Source organism: Odocoileus virginianus, chromosome 15 (genome assembly GCF_023699985.2).
Source record: "Odocoileus virginianus isolate 20LAN1187 ecotype Illinois chromosome 15, Ovbor_1.2, whole genome shotgun sequence".
Classification (NCBI taxonomy): domain Eukaryota; kingdom Metazoa; phylum Chordata; class Mammalia; order Artiodactyla; family Cervidae; genus Odocoileus; species Odocoileus virginianus.
This window is the reverse complement of record NC_069688.1, coordinates 5,471,441-5,496,916: the sequence shown is the minus strand read 5'-3', so window position 1 is coordinate 5,496,916 and position 25,476 is coordinate 5,471,441. Positions and strand designations below refer to the sequence as shown.

Here is a 25,476-nt window from a genome sequence, read left to right as displayed (position 1 = left end):
TCCTGCTATGAGTCAGACCTTGTTCTCACCTGGGGACACGGTGACAAATGAGAGACTTCTGATTCCCTGAATGCACACGAGTTTTTGGACTTAGATATCAACTGCAAAGATTAAATGCTATCTAGGCAAACTAAATCACAACACTTGTTTCCTAAGTCAGATACTTGCAGATAGCAAATGACACTATATCTCAAAGGAAAGTTATTTATTGAGAGCTTTCAGGCCAGCATCCAGCTAAGAGTTATGAGGAAAATATATGCAGGCTGCAGTCCTATAGTGCATGTGAGACAAAACGACAAAAAAGAAAGTGGATCAAAAATGAGGCAGGAAGCTGCCGTCATGCCTACAACATGGTGTTACAGTGCATTTGTGAAGTAGCGTAACCTACCATGATTTATGACTATTTTAGCTCACCTTTACCGATAGCTACCATATGCCAAAGAGTTCTAAGTCTTGCATGGATTAATTCCTGCAAATCTCACAACCTCCTACAGTAGGTACAACTGCTATTCCTATTTCACAGATTAAAAAAAACTGAAACACAAAAGGGTTAAGGAATTTGCCCAAAGCTTCACAATCTCCCAGCCCTACCACTTGTCTGTGCTAGATTTTGGGCCCCTGGTCCAGCCAGCAATGAAGAGATGATCTGACTTCCCACCTATCTTCCCTGGGAGGGGCATGGTTTGGTTTGCGTGCATTTCCCGAACATAAGGCAGCCCAAGTCTGACCATCAACTTGGACAAACGAGGACTGCCAAGGTAAGCCGGGTGGAACACAGGCCCTTCCAGGAGGGCTGCGACAAGGTGGGGCTGGGTGGGGCTGGGAAGAGGGTGGAAGGCGGCCAGGTCACAGGGGGACACGCTACACGCTGTGTTAGGAAACTGACTCGGGACAACATTCCTGGTGGGTATCAGGCAGGGGGTGACGTGCCAATTTCAGAGTTTTCATTCTGGAAATGAATGGAGGGCGGGTTATTTGAAAGGAACAAGACTGAGGCAAGGAACCACCCATCCAGCTGCTGCCATGGTGAAAACAAGATCTAGAGGCCTAAAATGAGACAGTGGAACAGAAAAACCACAACTAAAATTAAAACTCTGGATGAAATGTTTCTTAAAGTAACATTAAATGTAACAACTTTAAAAGAGATGGGGGGGGATGGGGAGCCACAGCATGAGACTGTATTTATAACATGTAACCCAAAAAGTGTGATCCCCACCCCAGATACATGAAGGATTCCAGAAAACAAGCAAGAAAGCAAAACCACTCAATAGAAAAACATGAGGAAATATTTGAACAGTATTTAAAAAAAAAGGAAAGAGAAATAAATCCAAATGGCCAGAAAAATTTATGGAAAAGGGCTCAATTCCATTAACCATCATGAACATGAAAATAAAGCCACACGGAGAGGCCGGCGCAGGCCCAGCAGGCTGGCCATCCTGCACGTCCCCCTGGACACAGAGCAGCAGAGGCTCCAGGCCGGGCACCCCGCTGCTGGCATAACCTGGCACAGCCACTGTGGGAAGTGGTTGGGCTTTGCCTTGTGAAGCTGAAGACGCGCCTACGGCCCTGCCAAGTGCCCGCCAGGTGTGTCCACCCCGGGGGTTCTCGTGGACAGCTGCGCAGACGGCGCGCAGCAGCCAAGCTGGTGACAGAGATGCCACAGAGAGAGCCCCACCGTCCCCCACACCCGGGGGGTGAACGTGCCCGCAAGCGCTGCACAGTACCTGCTATTTCACACCAGGGAGTACGGACGGGGACTTCCCGGTGGTCTAGTGGCCAAGCGCCGTGCTCCCGATGCAGGGAGCTTGGGTTTGATTCCTGGTCCGATACTGCATGCCACAGCTAAGACCCCAGTGCAGCCAAATAAATAAATAATGTTTAAAAGAAGAAAAAGATCATAGAACCATCAGTTTATAAAGAAAAAATGGATGGAGGAGGATGACATGCAGTCTCACCAACATACCATTCAGTAAAGAAGCCAAGTTCAGAACAAAGAATAAAATAAATTCCATATATAAATCCATATATCTAGATATGGATATATATCTATATGTGGATTTACATATATATGTGTGCGTGCTCAGTCACTTAGTTGTGTCTACCTCTCCGACCCCATGGACTGTAGCCCACCAGGCTCCTCTGTCTAGGGGATTCTCCAGGCAAGAATACTGGAGTGGGTCGCCGTGCCCTCCTCCTAGAGATCTTCCCAACTCAGGGATCAAACCCAGGTCTTCGGCATTGCTGCTGCTGCTGCTGCTAAGTCGCTTAAATCGTGTCCGACTCTGTGTGACCCCATAGACGGCAGCCCACCAGACTCCTCTGTCCCTGGGATTCTCCAGGCAAGAACACTGGAGGGGTTGCCATTTCCTTCTCCAATGCATGAAAGTGAAAAGTGAACTAAGTCGCTTAGTCGTGTCCAACTCTTCGCGACCCCATGGACTGCAGCCTACCAGGCTCCTCCATCCATGGGATTTTCCAGGCAAGAGTACTGGAGTGGGGTGACATTGCCTTCTCCGCTCCGGCATTGCAGGCAGATTCTTTATCATATGAGCCACCAGGGAAACCCTTATATATATTTAAATCCATATATATATAAACCCATAAATAGATGCATACCCATATCCAGACATATGGATAATATAAAGTTCAAAAGCATGCAATGTTGCTAAATTAGTCTGCATAGGCAATGGTAGAACCACTAAGAAAACCAGAAAGTAATTCTCAGGTTAACAGTCACACCTTGGGTAGAGAAGGGGGTGGGCCCATGAAGGAGGTCTGAGGACAGGCAATGGCCCATCTCTGGGCAGTGGGACATGAGTGTTCACACCACAATTATTCATCACCCACACACTCGTGTGTACATCTGATATTCTGGATGTGCATTCTATCTCACAACAAGAGAAGTAAAAAAGAAATGTGTGATCAAATGGGACAATATGTGACCAAAAACACTCTCTTCACAAGGGTTTTGATGATCACACGTAACTTAGATAAATGACTTGAATGACACAGTCCCCAATGAGCAGCATTATTAATATTAATAACAGCACAGCAGCAACAGCATTCATACCCTGACATATAAAGCAATTTTTAGCTTTCTTTTCTTTTATCAGTGGGATGGAAATTATGCTGACACTAGAAAACAAGGTTCTCACACATCTGCCCTTCAGCATGTCTGAAAATGTCCAAAAAGAACACTGCAGTTGGGAGCTCTCTCTAAAAGACCTGGTGACAGGTCCGGAGGAAATATGAACTATCACAGTAGCATCACCGAACCTGAATCAAGTCACAATGTGGAGAGATGTCCTAGATTATGCAAGCGCTGCCCTGGGGCTTGGGTTTTAGGACACCTCTAAGATTTACAGCAGTAAATCTGCAGCAAAGAAACCCGGTGGGAAGATGAGATTTTTTTTTTTCATGAATGTCTGAGGGGGACACCAATTTTCTAAAATGCAAGCCAGCACCAAGTCAGGCTGAGGAGCATGAAGCTGGGCTGGGCTGGGGGCCCTCAGCTACTCATGCACAGACCGCAAGGCCCGTGCAGACAAGCCCGCATTAGCAACAATCACCCCTGGGGGATGGATTGAACAGATGATTTCTGTAGCTTTCCCTATTATGATGTATTTTCAGTTTTGCAAATCACTGTTTTCAGTTACAGAACCAATAAGATAGTGCTGTTTTCATAGGAGTATTTCCAGCCCAGAAAGTTCTGGTAAAACAAACTGCTCACTTTGCTTCCCCAGCCTCGCTATCCTGGTCCCCCCCCGTGGGGACCTTTCGCTGCACAGCCCCTCATCTGCATGGCCCGTGGAGCTCCCTGCCACCCGCTGCCACCTCCAAAACTGCGGGTCAGACGGTGGACAACACTGCCACACCGAAGTCCACCATGCCTACGTTTCCACCAGCTTCCAAGGAACACACCAGAAAAAGACTGCACACATTCCCTTTGACGGGAATCTCCATTGAGCACTTCCTAAAAGAAACACAATGATGAAGCGGGGCCCTCTGTGCCTGCCGTGAGAAAACACCACGCTTCTAGATATTAAATCCGCGCCTTGCTGAGAACAGCTCCTGCCGGGCCACATGGGGCCTCCTGACTCATGCCGTGTCTGGCTCACGGCCGGGGGTCAACAGCGCTGGGTGAATTGAAAGACCCCGGGACCTTGGGAGCACGCTTGGTTACATTTACTTTTTCTCACTTTAACCTCACTGCCCCTCGCTGCTACAAGGGAAGGAAATACTAAGGGTTCAAGGCCACGCAGGGAACTGAGGGCAGAATGAAGAGCAGGCAGGGCCCAGCAAGGACAAGCCACTGAACTCTGTGCCCTTGTGGCTACAAGCCTTCCTAGGAGCCCAGAAGCCCGCCTCCACCTGGATGGCTTCTGTGATCGGCCTTTGTCACTGCAGTTCTATAGAATCGATTCATTTACTCATTTGCTCACTCCACAAGTGATAATTAAGTGTTGCCTCTGTGGTGAGTCTAGAACAAAAACTAGAACAAAGTGCCTCACAGACGAAACAGTCTAACAAAAACAACGAACCACACCATCTGCCAGGTACCATCAGACATCATGGAAAAAATTAAAGCCTGGCCCTTGGCGGATGTTCAGGATGAGGTCCTGAGCTGGGAGACTATAATGCTTCACAAATTTTCAGAGCACATCCCCACAGCCTGCTCCCTTTCAGCAGAGTCACATGCAGGCCCCTCACCCTGGAGCAAGAGAAACACCTGCTGGCCAGGTCAATCACTAAAGAGTATGTCTGTACCAGTCTGGGGAGTGAGCCAGTCAAAAAGAAAAACATGCATATTCATGCGGAAAAGGACCAAGACTGTAAATCGTAAGACACATGATGAGGCTGAGAAGGGACATTCCTAGAGAGCATTTGTATCCAGAATCCTGGCTCCCTCGCCTCCTCCTCAGCCTGAGTTCAGAGGCAGATGTGAACTACACAGACATAGAACCAAGCGTAGGGACTGATACACTAACCCCCAACCCTACACACACAAAGAGCCTAAGGATGCAGAGACGATCACAGGGGACAGACAAGGGAAAAAGGGACACAGAGGCAGAAGCAAAGAGATACACTCCAGAAAGGAAAGGACCTGCATCCCAAGGAGGGCTGGGGACAAGAGGACATCCATGGACTCACGTTCCTGACGGTCAACCCTTTAAAGAGGTTTGTGCCAGAAATTCCGACGGTCCAAGGGTTGGGCTTCCCAGGTGGCACCAGTGGTAAAGAACCCACCTGCCAATGCAGGAGACATAAGAGATGTGGGTTCGATACGTGGGTTGGGAAGATCCCCTGGAGGAGGGCACAGAAACCCATTCCATTATTCTTGCCTGGAGAATGCCATGGGCAGAGGACTGTAGCCTGGTGGGCTACAGTCCATAGGGTTGCAAAGAGTCAGACATGACTGAACCAACTTAGCATGCACGCACGGCAGTGATTAAGACTCTGTGCTTCCACTGCAGGAGGGCTCAAGCCCTGGTGGGGGAACTAGATCCCATGTGCTACAGGGTGTGGCCAAAAAATTTTTTTCATAAAAAAAAAAAAAAAGGTTTGTGCCAAAGCTTTTGAAGGGATGCTGCCGATGTGAACGAGAGCACCACCTCCTTCTCCTTGTCCCGCCAGCCACACATGCTCTGAGCCCTCAGTCAAAGCTGCCCATCTATGCAGAAGCGAAGAGAGCTGCGATTTTTCTTCTTTTCCTTTTTTTTTGGCCGTGTCTTTTGAGGACTGTAAGCCTGAGAGCACAAGGTTGGGACTGCACTGAGCTGGGCCAACCTCAACCGGGAAACAAAACCAAGCCTGGGACCAAGGGTCCAGAGGAAAAAGCCAGGTCTTCACACTATTCACCAAGCACAAAGCAGGCCAGAGACAAATTAAACAATTTAAAAGAATAAATGTTTTAAAGCCATGGGGTACCACAAGGTCCAAAATGGCTTTACATTAGGCAATTATCTCATCACGATAAATAACAGTAAATCAATCCACACTAATTGCTTTCCATGCAAGAGCTCAGAAGACTCTTCAGCGTTCTCCAGTTATTGATTTTTTTTGGTAATCACTTATGCTGTCAAAATGCAATATTTCCCGAGAATATACTGCATACTATTAGACAGACAGGATTTTAATTTAACATAAAACAATCCAATTTCCCTTTTTTTATCCCCCAAAGTGTTTTTAAAAATCTAAAATACAAGGAAGCTGAAGATGGTGTAACAGGTTTTGAGCAGAGATGTTTCAGTTCAAAATAAATAAATGGCCCCCTCTGACCCCATGCTCCCCACCATGACCCTTCCTCCTACACACACACACACACACACACACACACACACCTAAAGGAAAAAAGGGAAATAATCTCAGATTCTTCACTTTTGTGGAAATTAAGAACTGAAAAGCAAAATAAACACTACTAACAACAACCCTCCACTTGACTTCTTACTCTCTTTGTACCATGGTTCAGTAATTTCCACTGAACTTAGGAAATGCTACAGCTGCTAAGTTTATACTCAGTCAGCATTTTATATAAAGATTTGCTTGAGTTTTGATAGCTAAACATCTAACTGCAGGCTTACACAATCAAAGCAGTGAGGGGTAAGGGGGTCAAAATGTCCCTCCACTTGGCTTGAGAGTGAGAAAGTGGAGGGTGGTGGACGAGGGTAGCTTTGTCTACGAAGAGATACAGCTCCACATCCCAGCTCCACTATTCAACAACTATGTTATTTCTGAGTACATTACTTAACTGGGCTCTGGGCCTGTTTCCTCATCTGTAAAATGGGAAGATTAATACCTACATCATAGTGTCTTTGAAGGCAAAATAAGGTAAATACTGACACACCTGTTGTAATGCCCAGCAGATGGTTATTATAAAAGGGATCAGTCCATCTGTCTTGTTTATTCTGACACAAGATACTTAAACATTCAACACTGTGGTGGAAGCTTATTTTTTTATATTTATTTATTTGGTGGCACCGCGCCTTAGTTGTAGCATGCGGAATCTAGTTTCCTGACCAGGGGTCGAACCCAGGTCCCCTCCATTGGGAGCATGGAATGTTAGCCACAGGACCACCACTTCCCTGTGACCGAGGTTTCTGATGGAAGCACGAAACCATCTCCTGGGTGACAGAAGTCATAGCAGAAATAAAGCCACAATGCTTGCTACAAGCAGCACCAGGTGACTCAGCATGCTGGGGATACTGAGGATCTCAGACTGAGTATTAACTTGAATTGTTCACGAAAGTGTGGTTCTCAACACTCTGCTTCTTTGAGATCATTTGTGTACTTCCACTCCCTTGTTTACTAAGTTTAGACTGGAAGCTAGGAGTGATTTAGTTACACAACTGCATCCTGGCTGACTTCGTCCAAACACCCCCTCTGCTCAGTTCAGCATTTAAGCCCCTTGCCCATCCTATGAGCTCAGCTGGCTGGCATCTTCTATATGCATGCCTTGACTCAGCCTCCTATGGACACATTGTGAATGAACGCCTCTGGAACCAAGTTCATTGTCAGAAATAGAACCAGGGATTACACTAATTCCCTTTGATTTGTGGACATTGGTCAACTATAACTTTTCGGTTGCTATAGGTTTCAACCACTATAGGTTTTACATGATAACATAATACTCTATTAACTCAATTACAATATAGCTTCTAAAAAATGACAGAGTTGGAACAGTTAGCTGCTCTTTTGGGTTCCCACAGAGCTTAGCACATAACTGTCTGGCAGTAGATAATGTACTTGCTTTTTACACACAGATGGCTCTCCCCAAACCCATGAGCCTGGCGTCAGACACAGGCCTGGCTTCACCCCAACACTGCCTGCCCTGGCACACGTTGGGTGCACAGAAAAGGCAGCAAGGACTCCTGGGCTGACGCAGGACAGGGGAAAGAAGCCCACCACCACCCTCATCAGGGGCATGGAGCCTTCGGCAGGAACACTGCATGCTCTCCTGAGGCTGGGCAGAGATGGGAAAGAGCTCCCAGGGAGCAGAAAGCCAAAGAGACGCAGGACCGCCCCAGCAACCACGCACCAACCAAGGGCCACGCTCGCAATCACAGCTTTGAAAGGACAGCGTCAGGCCTGCTATCCCCTGTGCGGTCCCCACTGCGATAGCCTGATGCAGAGAGGGATCTACTTTTCCATGGCCATCAGTCTCTACTGTTCTTCCACGCGTAACATCAGGTATCCAAGTAAACATTATGAGATGTACAGAGAAGAAAATGTAACTCAATTCAAGGAAAAAAATCAACAGAAACCTAGGCAGAGATTGCTCAGATATTGAAATTACTAGACAGAAATATTTAAATAACGATGATAAAAATGTTCAAGAGTCTAATGGAAAACATGTGTGAACAAACGATACGTACGTTTTAGCAGGGGAAAAAGAACTAAATGTAAATGCTATAAATCAAAGAAACCCGGAAATGAATAATTCATTTTAACATCTAAACAGCAGAACTGACATATCAGAGAAAGAGTAAGTAAACTTAAAGATTAATACAAATCACATAAACTGAAACACAAAGAGAGATAAGAATTAGAGACAGAAAGGAAGAAATCATCTGAATGCTGTGAGATATCACACAGGTCAATACAGGAGGTACTACAGTCCTATGGGGAAGAAAGAGAAGACAAATGAGGCAGAAGCAGTGTTTAAAGAGATCACGGCTGAGAAAGGCCAGAACCTCACATGTGACATCAACAGATTTAAAATGTTAGGAAGGCAAACACTAGGAAACCACACCTAAGCTTAATTAATGACATTAAAACAATGAAAAAACAAAGAGAAAAAAAATCTTAAATTAGTCAGAGAGGAAAAGGCCATTACATATAAGAGGAAATGATAAGGCTCCAAAATAATGAAGGACAAGATGTAATGGAACAATACCTTTAGAGTGAAGTCCCCCTAGAAATCCACAGTCATCAACACAGTCCTCCAGAAATGAAGACAAAGAATTTCCAAACAGACACAAGCTAAAATAATTAAACTCCAGCAAACCAGCATATAACAAATGCTAAAAAAAATTGAAGGAGAATTTATCACATGGAAGCTAGGCTTACAGGAAAAAATAAAGGACACCAGAAAGGCTAAATATGGAAGTAAACAAAAAAGAAATTTTTAAGATTATTTTTCATATGTATTTTTAAATGCCCTTTAAAGAAAAAAATAATACTATATTGAGGAGTTTAGAACACAAAGAGAAATGATATATATGACAATAAGAACCCAAAGGGTAGGAGGGAGTAATACAAATTATGATTCATAGTGTTTCCATTGTTTATGAAATAGCATATCTACAGTTAGTTAGAACAGTGTTAGAATACATATACATAGTGTAATGTCTACAGCAGTGACTAAAAAAGAAAAAAAACAACAGAAACTAAATTTTAAAAAAAGTATATCTAAAAAGTAAACAAATCCTAGTTGAGAAATATGCTATAAAATACCTCATCAGTACTCCAAGGGCTTCCCTGGTAGCTCAACTGTTAAAGAATCTGCCTGCAATGCAGGAGACCCCAATTCGATTCCTGGGTCGGGAAGATCTGCTAGAGAAGGGATAGGCTACCCACTCCAGTATTCTTGGGTTCCCTTGTGGCTCAGCTGGTAAAGAATCTGCCTGCAATGCGGGAGACCTGGGTTTGATCTCTGAGTGGGGAAGATCCCCTGGAAATGGGAAAGGCTACCCACTCCAATATTCTGGCCTGGAGAATTCCATGGACTGTATAGTCCATGGGGTCGCAAAGAGCTGGACACGACTAAGTACCATTCACTGCTGCTGCAGCTGCTAAGTCTCTTCAGTCGTGTCCGACTCTGTGCGACCCCATAAACGGCAGCCCACCAGGCTCCCCCATCCCTGGGATTCTCCAGGCAAGAACACTGGAGTGGGTTGCCATTTCCTTCTCCAATGCATGGAAGTGAAAAGTGAAAGTGAAGTCGCTTAGTCGTGTCCGACTCTTAGCAACCCAATGGACTGCAGCCTACCAGGCTCCTCCGTCCATGGGATTTTCCAGGCAAGAGTACTGGAGAGGGGTGCCATTGACTTCTCCGGTACACTCCTCAAAACTGCCAAGGCCATCAAAAAACTGGGGAAAGTCTGAGACACTGTCCCATCCAAAAGCAGCCTAGACATCATGACTAAACATAATATAGTATCCTAATAGGCTCCTGGAACAGAAAAAGGACATCAGGTAGAATCTAGGGAAATCTGAATAAAATATGGACTTTAGCTAATAATGACATGCAGCGAATGTGATATATAAACGTCAGATGCTAACAATCGGAGAAACTGGGTACGTGGAATATGGAAACTCCCCGTATTAACGATTTTTCTGAAATTCTACATCTGTCCTAAAAAGTTTACCTGAAAAAGAAAATTTCAACTCTCAGATGAAAAAGTCAATAGAGAGATAAAATGGAATACCGGAAAAACACCTAATTCACCCGAAAGAAGCCAGAAGAGAAGACAAGAGGATCGAAGAATGGACGTGACAGAGAAAATCAACGTTAACTTCCCAATGAGTCATGTCAAAAATTACATTAAATGCAAATGGACTGAGTACTAAATTAAAGAGCAGTGATTGTCAGACGGGGTGTGTACAGGCATGCGGACACACACACGGGCACTAACAAGATCCAGCTCTATGCCATGCACAGGAATACACTTTATATGAAAACCCAGACAGGTCCTTTCCTTCACAGTTCGAAACCCAGCACAGCGGCTGGCAGTTTGGACTCGTGGAGTCCCTGCGTCAGAAGCACACGGGACTGGGATGGAGTCGAGGATGCTGGGCTGGCCTCCAGGCTTACTGAAAGAGAAGAACTAGTCCGATGGGAAAGGTGGCCGAGGCCAAAGCTGCCCCACCCCCGATCCTGTTCTAAGAGAGCAAGTCTGAGATCCTCCCAGCACCTCCTCCCTCAGGCTGGCCTGCACAGGGCTAGTGGTCGGAGTCTGCCCCAACCGCTGGGGGCACTTTCCTTCTAATCTGCTCCCTCAAGTCAACCCCTCCTTCTTAAAGCAGCCCCTGAAATAATGGTATCATTGTTTGTTCGCAATTTCCAAATAAGGAGACTGTGGCCCAAAAGGGAGAAAGATCAGAATCCCAGAAGGTAGCCTAGTTAGTAAGCAATGGCATCCAGATGTTGATCCTCCTCTGCCTAAACAACAATATAAACAAGGCCAAAAACAACAACAAAAGTAAAATAACACCAATGTCTTAAAATTACATAAAAGGAAAACAACATCTGGAAAAGATTTAGAATGAGTGATTTGCAAACATAAGTTGAAACTATGATCAGACTAAAATTATTTCAAAATGCTTTTAAATTAAATAAAGTCACTCTTTACTATTAAAGTGCAGGGAGACTGGCGTGGTATCCACCAGCCCTACAACTGAGAACATTTCTATCAGCAGAGTCACGGGTTCATCTGAGCCTAACGGACAAAACTCCACAAGTGAGTCTGCCTGTTGATCATGCGGCTTACAGCACAGTGTGTGGCTTGTTTATGTGTAAGCAGCAGAGAGCTTCCCGGATGCCAGAACAAGTCTGTGTCTGTTTAGAGACTCCTTGCTCGGCACTGGTTCCTCTCGTCTGAGCATCTTCCCTGGCATCTCTTTAAGGTTAGGTGTCAGCTCCACCCTGGGGAATGCACTTTATTTACAGCTGCAAGAAGCACATACAACACCTTCACTGTTTGTGAATCCTCAGTGGCTTGGCGGGCTTCGCCCAGTGTTTCACAGTCTGTGGAATTTAAGGTGATGTGGAAATGCTTTGGGGATGATGTCCACTATCAGGCTACTTACAATAGCAAGAACTGGGAATGACCAAACTGTGCAGTTATGAGGGGAATGTTTAATTAAAACTATGAGTCTCATCCTTATGCAGCCATTAAAAGTAGTTAATAAATGAATTTTCATATAATGAGAAAAGGCCTATGAAATGAGAATTTTTTTTAAAAAAGGGCAATACCGGACTGGTGGTACAGTGGTTAGGAATCTACCTGCCAATAAAGGGAACGGGGGTTCGATCTCTGATCCTCCACTAAGAGTGTACATCCCGCGGGGCAACTACGCCGTGTGCCACAACTATGCAGCCCGAGCTACAGAGCCTGTGCTCTGCAGTAAGAGACGCTCCCCCAGCGAGACGCTCACACACCACGACTAGAGAAAGCCCACGCAGAACTAACACAACCAAAAATTTTAAAAAAAAAGTTTTTAATTAAAAAGCCAAGGTAATATGTATGACGCCTAAAGCATGCAGGTGCCCCAGTCTAGCCTCTAGCTGTTGAGACTACTCTAACTCAGGAGTGGGGTATTCTTAGCAAACCATCTGGCCACTCATCTAAGCCACATTCTCCAATAGAGCTTTATCACTGATAAAGCTGACATGTTAATCCCCATCAAAAAAATAAAATGCTCATTTATGGTGTCTAAATGCTCAATTGTGTCTAAAAATATCACCAAAGATTCCTCCAGGGAAAAGGATCAGAAAGCATTTTCCAAATCTTATTTAGTGAACACATTTTAATTTCATTCTTAAAAAATATATAAATTATATCATGTAATTTTAAAAGGTGAAATAGGAGTCTGCCCTTATTACCGTGTTTCCTGACACAAATTATATATTGAAAACCACACATCCAGGTCTAGAGAGGTAAACTGGTTTCCTCTAGCAAGCCCACTGCAACGGATGAGCAATGCTGCTCTAAGACTGGAAGTCTCATCTTGGGATGGGAAAACACCAAGGCTTGACTTCTTTATCATACTTACTGAGGGCAGGAAAAGGGAACGTGGGAGATGCATACTGTGTTTTAATAGCATGCATGAAAATTTTCTACCACAGAGTAGATGTGAGAGGAAGGAAAAAGAGGAGGGGAATTCAGGGGAAGAAAAACACCCTCCCTGAAGATGACTGCTTTTAAGGCAGGAGACCCAGGTTCCACCTTGTGTTGGAGAGATCCTCTGGAGAAGCAAATGGCTACCCACTCCAGTGTTCTTGCCTGGAGAATGCCATGGACAGAGGAGCCTGGCAAGCTATGGTCCATGGGGTCCCAAAGAGTCGGACATGACTGAGTGACTAAGCACAAAGAGGACCATGTCCTAATCTCCAGAACCGTATGTATGAGGCAAAAAGGAATTAAGACTCCAGGTAGAACTAATGTTACTGATCCTCTGACTTTAAGATAACACTGTCCTGGGTTATCTAAGTGCGTGCACTGTAGTCACAAGGGCCCACACGAGCTGGAAGAGGGGGGCAGAAGAGAATCAGAGGAGGAGAAGGATGAGGATGGCCACTGGCTTTGAAGACAGACAAAGGGGCCACGAGCCTTCGGACAGCCTGCAGGAACCAGAGAGCAAGGAAGGAAGAGCATGTCACGTGGACGCTGGCCCAGTGTGGCCCATGCTGGAATTCTGAATCATGGCGGCCCTAAGAGAATGAACTTGTGCTGTTTAAGTTACGAAGATGGAAGTAATTTGTAACAACATAATGGAAAACTAATGGACCGAAAGGAAAGGAAAAGGACAATTACTGTTGTGATGAGGGCGGCCAGCAGGCATCAGCGTCATTTTGTCTCGCTGGCCCTAGGCAATTGAGAAGCATGATTTACACACATGTCTACAAGAGCACCCAGACCTGAAGGAAGGGAGGAGCCCAGGACTGACTCACTGGTTCTCACTCAGACTGAACCTCATCCCCAGCAGGGGCACCGCTCAGCCAGGGGTTACGCCTACATCCACAGGGAGCCCACGGGAAACCGGCCATGACGTGGGGTCCAGCTTAGTGGGGCTCCCAAAGCCCCCCAGGGCAGCTGTGTGATGGAGACTACACACGCCTGCAATTAAACCACCCCCAAATGCACTTCTTCTGCACACAAACCAGAGACGTAAAGCTCTGAGGAATAAATCCACAAGGATTTCGGGGCAGAGAGCCTTCCAGCCAAGTCTGGTTAGGAAGGGAAGATGTTCCACGCTGAGACCGAGGAACGGATTAGAAGTCTAGCTCCGACTCTGGAACAGCAAAGACAGAAATCAGCCTCCCCGGGTCTACATCTCTCGTCTGTGAAGTGAAAGTTGCCCTGACATTCATCCTCTAGTCCTGTCACTGCACCAGTCTAGGGAAATCCGGAGTCCCTCCTCAAAGAAACACGTCTAAGAGATGCAGAATGGACATAAAGCCCTGAACTTTCACTACGTACAATATACACAAACACAGAACATCCCGACTGAGACGTTTCACAACCACTGGGTGACACGTGGGTCCCACCTAAGAAACCTGTGTTCAGTACAGATGTTAAAGCAGCTACAGAATCAACAGGCACAGCAGCCTCAGATGCCCCAACTGGCCCCTCTCTGCCGATGGCCAGGGGCTGAGATCTGGTGAGGGACCCTGGAGGCCAAGCCCCAGTTCCGGCTCCCTCACCTCCTGGACAGTTAAATCACCAGAGCCCTCATCTCACCCCGAGCCACCCGGCTTCTTAACGACAAGAGGAGTGACCATGGGCTTCCTGTGACTTCACCCCGAGGCTGTTCTGAGCATCAGATGAGCTTGTCGACGGGGAGCATCACCTCGGAAGGGGTGATGACACAGGCTGGCCGCAATTACAACAGCAACTGAAATCTGTGGATCTGGGCGTTGAGTCAAGACTCGTGGGGGTCATTTGTCTGAGATGCAGGCTGTTCAGGTGTCAAATCTGGGCAATGACATCTACTGTGTGGAATCAGAGTGAGGTAGGTGAAGGTCCTGGCACAATGCAGGCACACAGGAGATGCTCAGTAAATACAACCTCCAAGTGTGGTCGCCCACGGTCCCTTCCACATTCTACCGGGACTTAGTGGTGGACATGATTTCAAGAAACATCTCAGAGCATCGTGTTCCCATCTCCACATGTGCACGCCAGCAATAGCAGCACTGGTTTTAAGGGTCAAGTTGCCGAGTGCTGGGCAGTACTTTTTATGAAACAAATTCACGGGACCGGAGCTCCTGCCGCCAGTTCCCACCATAAGCCATGGTCCAGGGGAGTTACCATCCACATAGAAGAAACATCAGCTGGAGGCACTAGAGAACAGCAGAGATCAGGAGAGCCAGGGCCTCCAGCTCTCTCACCAGCGCCGGCCAGCCCAGCATCATCACACCTGCCGCGTCGGGGCAATTCAGGATCTGACAGTGCACACACTCATCCTTAAACAAATACTCTTTGCTCTAAATCACGACAGGTTTTCCTAAGACACTCATATTTTAAAATCTATTTATTTATTTTAAATTGAGGATAATTACAATATTGTGACAGTCCCTCCAGGCTGTCACAGAGCACCAGCTCTGGATGCCCTGCATCCCGTCAGACATCAAACTCACACTTGCTATCCACTTTACATATGGTAAGGTATATGTTTCAGCGCTATTCTCTCAAATCATCCCACCCTCTCCTAATCCCACTGAGTCCAAAAGCCTGTTCTACACGTCTTACTACAGCAAAAGCACGCCTTTTCTCCAGTCTGCACCCTCCTAACACTCCTCCTGGACTTGGCTTCCAAAGTACAGAGAAGTGCTATGCTTGCACAAGCAGCGGGCCTGCAGTCACGCGACCGGCCCCACGTGCACTGGCTCAGCCCGGAGGGGAGGGGAAGGGGGCTCTCCCGTCCTTATTTTGAGAAGCGGCGCACTTCCGACCTGGAGGTCCGCTCCGCCGGCCGGGCGCCCTTACCTTGAAGGAGGCGTGCTGTTCCATGTGCCGTAGCAGCTGTGGTTTCTGGGCGGCCGTGTAGTCACACACCGTGCACTTGAACTGCTTCCCTGAAGAGAAGCAGAAGGAGGTGAGCGGGGTCAGGCTACAGCCCCTGCGTGTGCCTGGGGCAGGAATGAAGGCCCTGGGACACCCCACGCCATCGGGGGGTGGGGGGCCCAGGACCTCAGGGGAACCGGCAGGGAAGCACAAGGCAGCAGCCTCGGCCTTGGCCGGCAGAGAATCGGGGGCCAGACGCCAGGGGCCTCAGGGTCTCCCTAGGAGCCGGGACGCCACCCTGAGAGCCAGGAGGAGCTGCAGAATGCCCTTCAGCCAAAGAAGAGATCTGTGTTTGGGAATTCCCAGCTCCGGCAGGGAGCTTCCCAGGTGGCTCAGTGGTAAAGAATCTGCCTGCTCATGCAACAGACGTGGGATTGATCTCTGGGTCAGGCAGATCCCCTGGAGAAGGAAACGGCAACCCACTCCAGTATTCTTGCTGGGAAAACTCCATGGACAGAGGAGCCTGGCGGGCTACAGCCCATGGGGGGTCACAAAGAGTCAGACACAACTGAGCGACTGAGCAACAACTCCGGAAGGCGCATAAAAGGCAGATTGAGGGGATGCTAGAGAGAAAACGACAGAGAAATGTGAAATACTGGCCTTTTGAGAGGATTTATATTTCAGCAATTTGTAAACATTCAGCAATGCGATAAACAAGCCCACGTGTTAAATCGACAGATACATGCGGCACGCACATTTTTTACCCCCCGATGAGGAAAAATAAAACAGCTTGCAAAAACAGCAATGCGCACCCAGATATAAAGGTGACCTACTTCTCAAGGCAGCATCGCTCGTCATGAACTCCTAGTGGCCGCTGAGCTTTCCTCAGGGACCAGGACCACGGTCACTGCATGTGGCACCTCAGGAACACTGGCCCCTTCTGGGGACATTCCCACCTCTCCTTCTGCCACAAGCCGGCTGAAACAGCTGCCCCCTCTGCGGCCTCCACACTCCCTTCCTACTCGCTTGTGAACCCACCCCCTGGAAGATGGCACCAGCTCACCCCAAAACCTGTCTCACCAAGGTGACCAGTGACCAACGATGCCAGCCCACCAAACCAAAGGCACATTTCAGCCCTTATCTTTCACAGGTCCCACTGCACGAGGCTCTGCCGACGGACCGTGCTCAGGGAACCCTCTGCGCCTCTGACTCCACGCCCCTCCTGCCCCTCCGTGCCTCTCTGATCACTCTCCGCATGCTGGAGACACCATCTCCCATCTCCACCCTTTACACACTCAAGTCCGAGTGCCCCAGCCACACTCCCGTCCTTCTTCTTTTGTAAACCTTTGATATCAAACTCTATCTTCTACTCACAGTCGTTCTAATCTGGACTCACTGTCTCACCCATCAAATGGGTTTCCCTTCCGACCTTCCAAGGTGATCACTGACCTCATCACCCAAGTTAGAGACCTGGCAGCCTCCATCAACGTCACCACAACCCCAGCTTCACTCACCTCATTTTTTCAGCACCTGATTTCAACTCCTAATAGTTTTCTATCTATCCCTTTCCTTCTAAAACCTCCGCACTGGTTTTAGACCATATTCATTTGTTTTCTGGGCAGTGGTAAAAGCCTTCTGAACCAGTTCCCTTACCCCCCATCCAACACCCACCCTTCTCCCCTCCTCCACCATCCATCCATCCATTCTGAAGCCCCATCCTCCATTCCGATCTAACACAGAAACGCCCACAGCCCTTCCTGCCTAAACCCTCAACGACTCCAAAGACAGGTCAAAGCTGAGGTTCCAGGGCCTGGGCCCAGAAGGTCCGCAGACCCAGAAATGACTCTCCCCTCCCGACTCCTCTCTCTGACTTCCTGTTTGGCCTAAGACTCTTGCTGCTACTGCTACTGCTAAGTCACTTCAGTCGTGTCTGAGCCTCTGCTAACACTCTCCATGCCTGGGATGCACTGTCTCTTGGCAGCTGGTCATTCTTCCCTTTAACACAAACTCAAGCTGATCAACGTCTCTGGCACAAGCAGGCGAGGAGCCAGCGCTCCACACACTCTGCCCCGGCTCTGTGGCATCATCGCCACCTGCCATCAGCCACCCACAGGCAGGAACCATGTCTTACTCATTCTGGCCCTCCTGGCACCTGCATGCATGGCACACACTGAACTAGCCTGTGCATTTTACCAAACTGAGCTGGGCAAGAAACAAAAAGGAAATTTTGGACAACTCACATGAATAGTACTTTCAAAAGGAGCAGGGAAAGGAAAACAGTAGCATAAACATGTGACTACTGCAACTGTACCTGTGAATGACCCCCACGCTCTAGATTCTACGAATTCTGCAAGTTCAAAGTGTGAGGAAAACCTTTTCATGCTTAAGGCAAATCAGTCATAACTGGAGAGTGATTTCCTTAGAAGAAAAGCTATGACAAACCTAGACAGCATATAAAAAAGCAGAGATATCATTGTTCTAACAGAGGTCCATCAATCCTAAAGGGAATCACCCCTGAATATTCATGGGAAGGACTGATGCTGAAGCTGAAGCTCCAATACTTTGGCCACCTGATGCAAAGAGTTGACTCATTGGAAAAGACTCTGATGCTGAGAAAGATTGAAGGCAGGAGGAGAAGGGAACGACAGAGGATGAGATGGTTGGATGGCATCACCGACTCCATGGACTTGAGTTTAAGAAAACTCCAGGAGATGGTGAAAGACAAGGAAGCCTGGTGTGCTGCAGTCCAAGTGGTGGCAAAGAGTTAGATATGACTTAGCAACTGAACAATAACAAGAGAGCAATTAACACCTTCTCTTGAACACAGTATCATCTTTTTCAAACAGAAGGCCATCCATTGCTGCACATCTCCTACCTAAACTCAGAGAACCACACCTCCCCACTGGCATATGACTCACCCAGAAAATCATTATTTGTGCCAGGCAGCCTGAGCAGAATGGTGTCTGGGTTCCCCACCGGCACAGTGTGGGGAGGAAAGCTGATAAAACCACTCTCCACATTGATAAATATTTTCATTCACTCATTACTAATACATCTGGATCAAAGAGTAAGAGATAAAGTGCTAAAAATGATTAATGCCTGAAACGAATAAATGGAATCACCTCGTTGGAGAGCCAAAGTCAGCCTTTTATGGATATATTCCCGGGATTCAGCAAGAGACAAGGAGAGAAGGCAGCTCCTAAGAGCATCCCTTACGAGGCACAGAGCTCCAGCAATAAATATGACAGATGTTTCCAGCAACAACTGACGCCCCCACCAAACAGGCCTGGGAGAGCACTGGACAGAATCTTTTGTTGCCTAATTAAAATAATGCAATATAGACACATGACTAAACACAAAAAAGCAATGATTTGAGACTATCAGATTGCTTTCCATTGAGACTCCTGGGTATCATGGGGAGAGCCAGCTAGAAACGCAGAATTTACTTGAGGTTAGAGTGACCTCAAAGGGCTGGGCGGTGCACAGCAAATGGCTGTGTCAGTATGAGTCCCAGAGCAGCCAGGGAAGAGAAAGAAATGATGACAAAGGAAAAAGGAGGTGGGTTTAAAAAAAAAGAAAAACTTCATTCATTTTTCTCACACAACACGCCTGGCAAGCTCTGCATGCTGAGCTGCTGGCCGTCAACAGCTGTGCCAGGACTAGGCCTGTCTGATCTCACCCAGCACCACCAGAGCCCTGGGATGCAGGCAGCACACCCCTCTTATGAAAGGGGAACCAGGAACAAGAAGCTGAGCAACTTGTCAGGTTGTGAAGCAGCTGGTGGTAGAGTCTGGACGTGCACCCCAAAGCCCTGGATCACACATACCTAAGAATCCACGTATTTAAAATGGATAACCAACAAGGACCTACTGTATAGCACAGGGACCTCTGCTCGATAATAACCTCAACGGGGAAAGAATTTGAAAGAGGATAGATACGTGTATATGCACAACTGAATCACTTTACTATACACTGGAAACTAATATAACATTGTTAATCAGCTATACTCCAATGCAAAATAAAAAAGCACAATGTGACCTACATTATTGGAAAGGGGAAAAAAAGATTCATCTCACTGATTCATTTTTGACATCCCTCATTTTGTAACATTTTCACATTGAAATTGAGCCACTTCATATTCTTACTTGCATTTCTCAATATTTGAGGTATCTTCGTAACTCAGTTGTAATATACCCGTTTTACTGATTTATCTTGTTTCTCCTCTAGCGTCATGACGGTGGGGAATCTGTGTTTTCTCTTTGGTTGCTGCTGGTATTAGCTGTTTCTGTATCCAAAATGCCTAATTTCCGGGGTCGGGGGGGGTGGGGGGTGTGGCTCATGGAGTCGTCTCTGACTGGTCCCTGGCTCCTGTGGTGTCCTTGCGGGTGGCTGCACTTTGGGGACGGGAGAGCGGACATCTCATCCCACGCCCTTGTGCCCGCAGTGCCGGGACAGGAGCGTCCCAGCCGGAGGAGGATCAGCCACGCGCCCTCCCCTCCCCACGCCCGCCAACCCCCGCCCGCAGCTGCAGATGATGGGACCGCAGTGGACAGTGAGCCGACGGAGTCAAGAACCTGAACTGTGGGGACTAAAGCAGGTAACTCAGGAGCTGTCCGTCATTCGATGTGCACTCTGTGGATGAAACAAGTGAACAAACCAACTGCAAAGGGAGACAGACAGACTATCAGGACAAGGAGGCCGAGGGGAGCGGAGGTTGAGGGACGAAGGCCTCCATCTCACGAGCTCTCCCTGGGGGACACGGCGGGGGCGAGACCAGGCCTGTGCCTGAAGCACCGACGGGAGCCGACTGGAGCCCGCGCCCCCCTGGGGAAGCTAAGGGGCCGCGCCCAGTCGCAGTGGGCGGCGGAGGGAGAGCCCAGGGTGGCAGGCCAGGGGAGGAGGGGGCCGGGGTGGGGCTGGGCCACCAGGGAAGGCCCCTGCGGGGAAGCGACGGGCAAGCTAGGACGGAAGGGTGCCGGTGCCCAGACATGGAAGAGGAGGCAGAACAGTCCAGAGGAGAAACCCAAACACCAGGGCCCAGGACTTCCCGATGCGCTAGCAGCTAGGACCTCACCTTCCAATGCAGGGGTGGGGGTTCGACCCCCGGCCAGGGAGCTAAGACCCCACGTGCCCCAAAACCAAACCATAAAACAGAAGCAGTACTGTAACAAATTCAATAAAGACTGTAGAAACGGCCCACATCAAAAAATAATAATAATCTTAAACACACACACGTCTAAGTCTCTGCAGTTCAGTTCAGTCGCTCAGTCGTGCCCAACTCTCTTCGACCCCAAGGACTGCAGCACACCAGGCTTCCCTGTCCATCACCAACTCCCGGAGTTTGCTCAAACTCATGTCCATCCAGTCGGTGATGCCATCCAGCTATCTCATCCTCTGTCCTCCCCTTCTCCTCCTGCCTTCAATCTTTCCCAGCATCAGGGGCTTTTCTAAATAAGTCAGTTCTTCACATCAGGTGGCCAAAGTGTTGTAGCTTCATCTTCAGCATCAGTCCCTCCAATAAATATTCAGGACTGATTTCCTTTAGGATTGACTGATTTCACCTTCTTGCAGTCCAAGGGACAGTCTCTGAGGGATACAATAAATGTCCTTTTTCTGTTTCAATGACCTCAAGTGAGCTTCTGTCAACAGCAACCAAAAGAGGCCCAGCAAATACAGCTGTTGAATGAATCCATGAGTGCAAGAATAAGAAAACACCAAAACTCCTCAAAGTAAACACGGAAGAAAGGGCATGAACAAACAACGCACTCAAGAGAGGATTAAATCCAATTTAATTAATCAAAAGAAGTTCAATGACCACAAAGAAGTTTGCACACAGTGCTAGGAACCAGTCAATGTTACAAATTCCTCACACATGTTACTCATTTAATCCATCAAATCCTCTGATTCAGCAGTCCCCAACCTTTTTGGCACCAGGGACTGATTCTGTGGAAGACAATTTTTCCAAGGATTGGGGATGGGGGGATGGTTTCGGGATAATTCAAGCACACTACATCCATTGTGCACTTTGTTTCTAACCTAATTTCTAATCTAATGATCTGACAGGAGGTACCAGCCCCTGGCCCAGAGGTTGGGGACCCCTCCTCTAAGTCACCTGATTGATATCATGAGTCATCAAAACACTAAAAAGTATAATGAAATGATAATATTTGATATCCACTGAACTAAGAAACCGAACATGTTTAATAAGATGCGATGCTAAAAATGAAAGAGTTCAGGGGGAACACTGTTATGTTTCTGGTATAATTTTTTGAAAAGTAAGCTGGCAGTGCGGTGCATGATTTAAAGAACCAAAGTGGAACAGTCCTCCTGAGGCCTCCTGCTCCTGGAAATATGTCCTAGGGAATTAATTCGAAAAGAAGGAAAAGTTCATATGCAAGAAAAAGTTTCCCACAACGTAAGTTGTAATAATGGGAGGGAAAAAAGAAAACCATACACTGCCCCCAAGTAACTAGGTGATGGATGTTAAACAAACTTACTGTGAGTCACGTCATAATATATACATATATCAAACCATTATGTTGTACACCTTAAGCTAATACAACATTACATGTGGACTGTATTTCAGTAAAACTGGAAAAAATTCTTTAAAAAAAAGGAAAGAAACACACACCCGCTGTCTTCCTTTGTTTCTTACTGCACCCTCATCTGGCTTGATGAGCTTCCCGGAGGATGGTTCCAGCTGCTTAGTTACTTTAAATAGAGCTCTATATAAAACCAGGGACGAATGGAATGGCAGAAAAACCTTAAACCGTCAGAAGAAAACAAAACCGTCTCCTTGTCTTCTGGCATTTGGATTCCATCAGAACACAAAGACAGAGATGGAAAACACGCTTTAAGGCAGCATGTTTGAAATATCTGCTAAGTTAAACAATTCCTGCCAAATCAACCTTCATGTGTACCTTAAACTTGAAGAAGCACTAAAATACTTAGAAAAAAGAAAATCTGTATAAACTGTAAAAATACCAGGAGGCATAAAAGCGAAAATGCCTTCCTATGACTGTTTATCCAGTCTTACTGAAAAAGGTGGTATTTTGCATAAGCAAATTTTCCAGAAAACTGCCTTTACCCTTTTAAAAACTGATACTCTTCAAATATTAACTATTGCACTGTGCCTTCCTAGTGAAGGAATATTTGAGAGAAAAGGAATTTGATCTTTCGTAAATGAAACAGGTGATACAGACTAAGCACCACAAAGATCTATTTGCCTGTGCGGAGGTGCCCCCTGGGTGCAGGCCCACCCTGTGCTGTGGGGGCTGGGCACGAGGGGATAGTGATCACCGAGAGCAGGTGCACACACCCAGCACTGAGCATCGGCTGCCTCGGCGAGTGGGGACCCGGCCGACCTCCCCACAGCCCCCTGAGCCAAGGCAATCATGCCCTCCCCCCAGAATCACTGCTTAGTGGCTAACTTCTGTCTGACACTTTTGCCACCCCGTGGGCTGTAGCTGGCCAGGCTCCTCTGTCCATGGGATTTCCCAGGCAAGAATACTGGAGTGGCTTGCCATGTCCTTCTCCAGCAGATCTTCCCCGCCCAGGAATCAAACCTGCCTCTCCTGCACTCGCAAGTGGATCAGAGCCTGTAAACATCACCTTATACACAGAAGGGATTTTGTAGATGGGATCAAGTTAAAAATCCTGAGTTAGGGGATGATCCTGGATTATACAGGTGGGCCCAATGAAACCACGAGGGTCCTTATTGGGGGGTTGGGGGGAGTCAGACTCAGAGGAGACGTGGCGACAGAAGCACAGAGAGAGAGGGAGTGAGAGCTACGTGCTGGCTGAGATGAAGGAGGGGCTCACAAACCAAGGGATGCAAGCAGCCTCTAGAGGCCAGAGAGCTTAAAGGAACAGATTCTCTCCAGGGGTCTCCAGAAGAAAAGCGGTCCTGCTGACACCTCAATTTTAAACTTCCAACCTCCAGAGCTGTCACACGGTAAACCTGTTTGAAGCCACTACATGTGTGGTGGTCTGTTACGGCAGCCATGGGAAATGAATGCACCCGCACGCATAGGAATCGTCATCGACCCCAAGTTACAAACAGGGATGACGAGGCACCTGCTCAAGGGCACTCAGGCAGGAGTGGTTCCGACCTGGGACTGCCCTCTGGGGCCCAAGGTCTCACTGCCTCTGCCGCGCTGCCTCTCCACACAGCCTGGCACTCACGGGTCAGCCGCCTCAAGTGAGAAATGCACCCTGCAGGAGGCATTGCAGCAGGCATTGTGCAAAGTGAAACGCGTCTTTCCAGTTCTGGCATCTGCGGTAATTTGTCCAATGGCAACTCAGAACAGAAATAGCTACAGCAATAAAAAGGCCGTTGAAGAAGTCTCTGTGCTTTAGCAGCTGAACTTGAAGCAACCGTAGTGAGGGATGGATGAGTCTCTGTAATTAGTACATCGGTTCTGATACCAGGAGGAAAGGATCAGCACTAGACAGGAAGAGAAACAGAAGGCAGAGCGCAATACAAGACCAGGGAAGAACACAGCACCAGACCTGGATTAAATTTGAGATGCTGCGCCAGGTATTTGCAGCTGAGTCTCCTCTGCCCAGGTGAGACTATAGGTAACCAAGCCTAACTCAACAGTTAAATCTGTGTGTTCGTCTAAGCTAACTGTTCAGTCAGCTCAGTGGTTCATTTTAGAGTATGAGCTCAGTTACTCTTATGGTTTATAAAAAACCTCAGAAAAAGAGCTTCATCAGCCCCAGGCAGAGTGCAGAGAAGTGGGAGTCCTGGATACTGGAGTCAGCCCTCCCCTCTCCTGCCCATCACCAGGACCCAGCCTGTGAAGACAAGTCACAGAAAAAGACCACTGTGTTCACATTGTTGCCCCACTCCCACCTGTGACCCTTGACCTTCTCTCTAGCAGGAAGTCAGAGGAAGAGCAGGAGAAGGATGCTTCGGAGAGGCCAGGCTCACTGCAGCCTAGTCAGTGGACTTGCTAAGTTACCCAAATGGCTGCTCAAGTACCATCTTCTTTTAACTTCTTGTTCTAGAGTGCATCTTCTTTGAAGTAAAGAGGACACAGATAAGTGGGGCTACTTTACCCTAGAGTGACTGTGTTTTTCAGGGGAAAGAGGACCTTGAAAAAACTCCGGACTTAAATCTCCAAGAATATTTCAATGTGCAGCCATGGGATCTCTTATTATAAATTGAAGAATCATGGGGAAAAGTGGTACTTCCTCCGCTCAGACCTCATTTCCATATTCAACTCTCCACTTGTCCAATTACTACACACACAAGAGTGTTTGAAGCTTGGGTAATTCCTCTTTGCAAATTTTACCAGGAAACTTCTTTATCTCCAGTGTAAGAGGGAAGGTTGGATTGGGGGAAGAAGGGGACCCAAAGGAATTAGCATTGAACTTCAAAGAGCTTTTCATTTCATGATTAGAGAATTCCTGTTTGATTACATAACATAAAGGCACTGCACCACTGAACCTTTCCCATCTGTTCTGGGCAGGCAGAATGATATACAAACCTCTAGACCACATAACATGTGTCCAGACCCTCTTTAAAGTCAAAAGTGGGGAGATGTGTTACTGGCACGATTTCTGCATTAAGTTCTGGTACCTGTTGGCTTACATGCAAAGGGTTTAATCGGGCCCTTTATGAATCAATCTCTCCCTTTGTACACATCGATTGGAAAATCTTTTTAACTGAAACCATCACCCATTCTGGTCTATCACTTCTAAGGCACAGTAATGAGCTCCTTTGGGAAATAGGAATGAATAAACA

The 25,476-nt window shown here is 47.3% G+C and overlaps 1 protein-coding gene across 3 annotated transcripts in view; it reads right to left on the bottom strand.

Annotated features, from left to right (window-relative positions):
- The window catches only part of ZFAT (zinc finger and AT-hook domain containing), a 146,012-nt gene that overhangs the window by 42,456 nt on the left and 78,080 nt on the right, over positions 1–25,476 (bottom strand). For all 3 annotated transcript variants that reach the window (XM_020893094.2, XM_070476962.1, XM_070476961.1), the window contains one exon: positions 15,708–15,796. In XM_020893094.2, the coding sequence (XP_020748753.2) occupies positions 15,708–15,796 (89 nt within the window). The remainder of the gene's footprint in view (positions 1–15,707; positions 15,797–25,476) is intronic.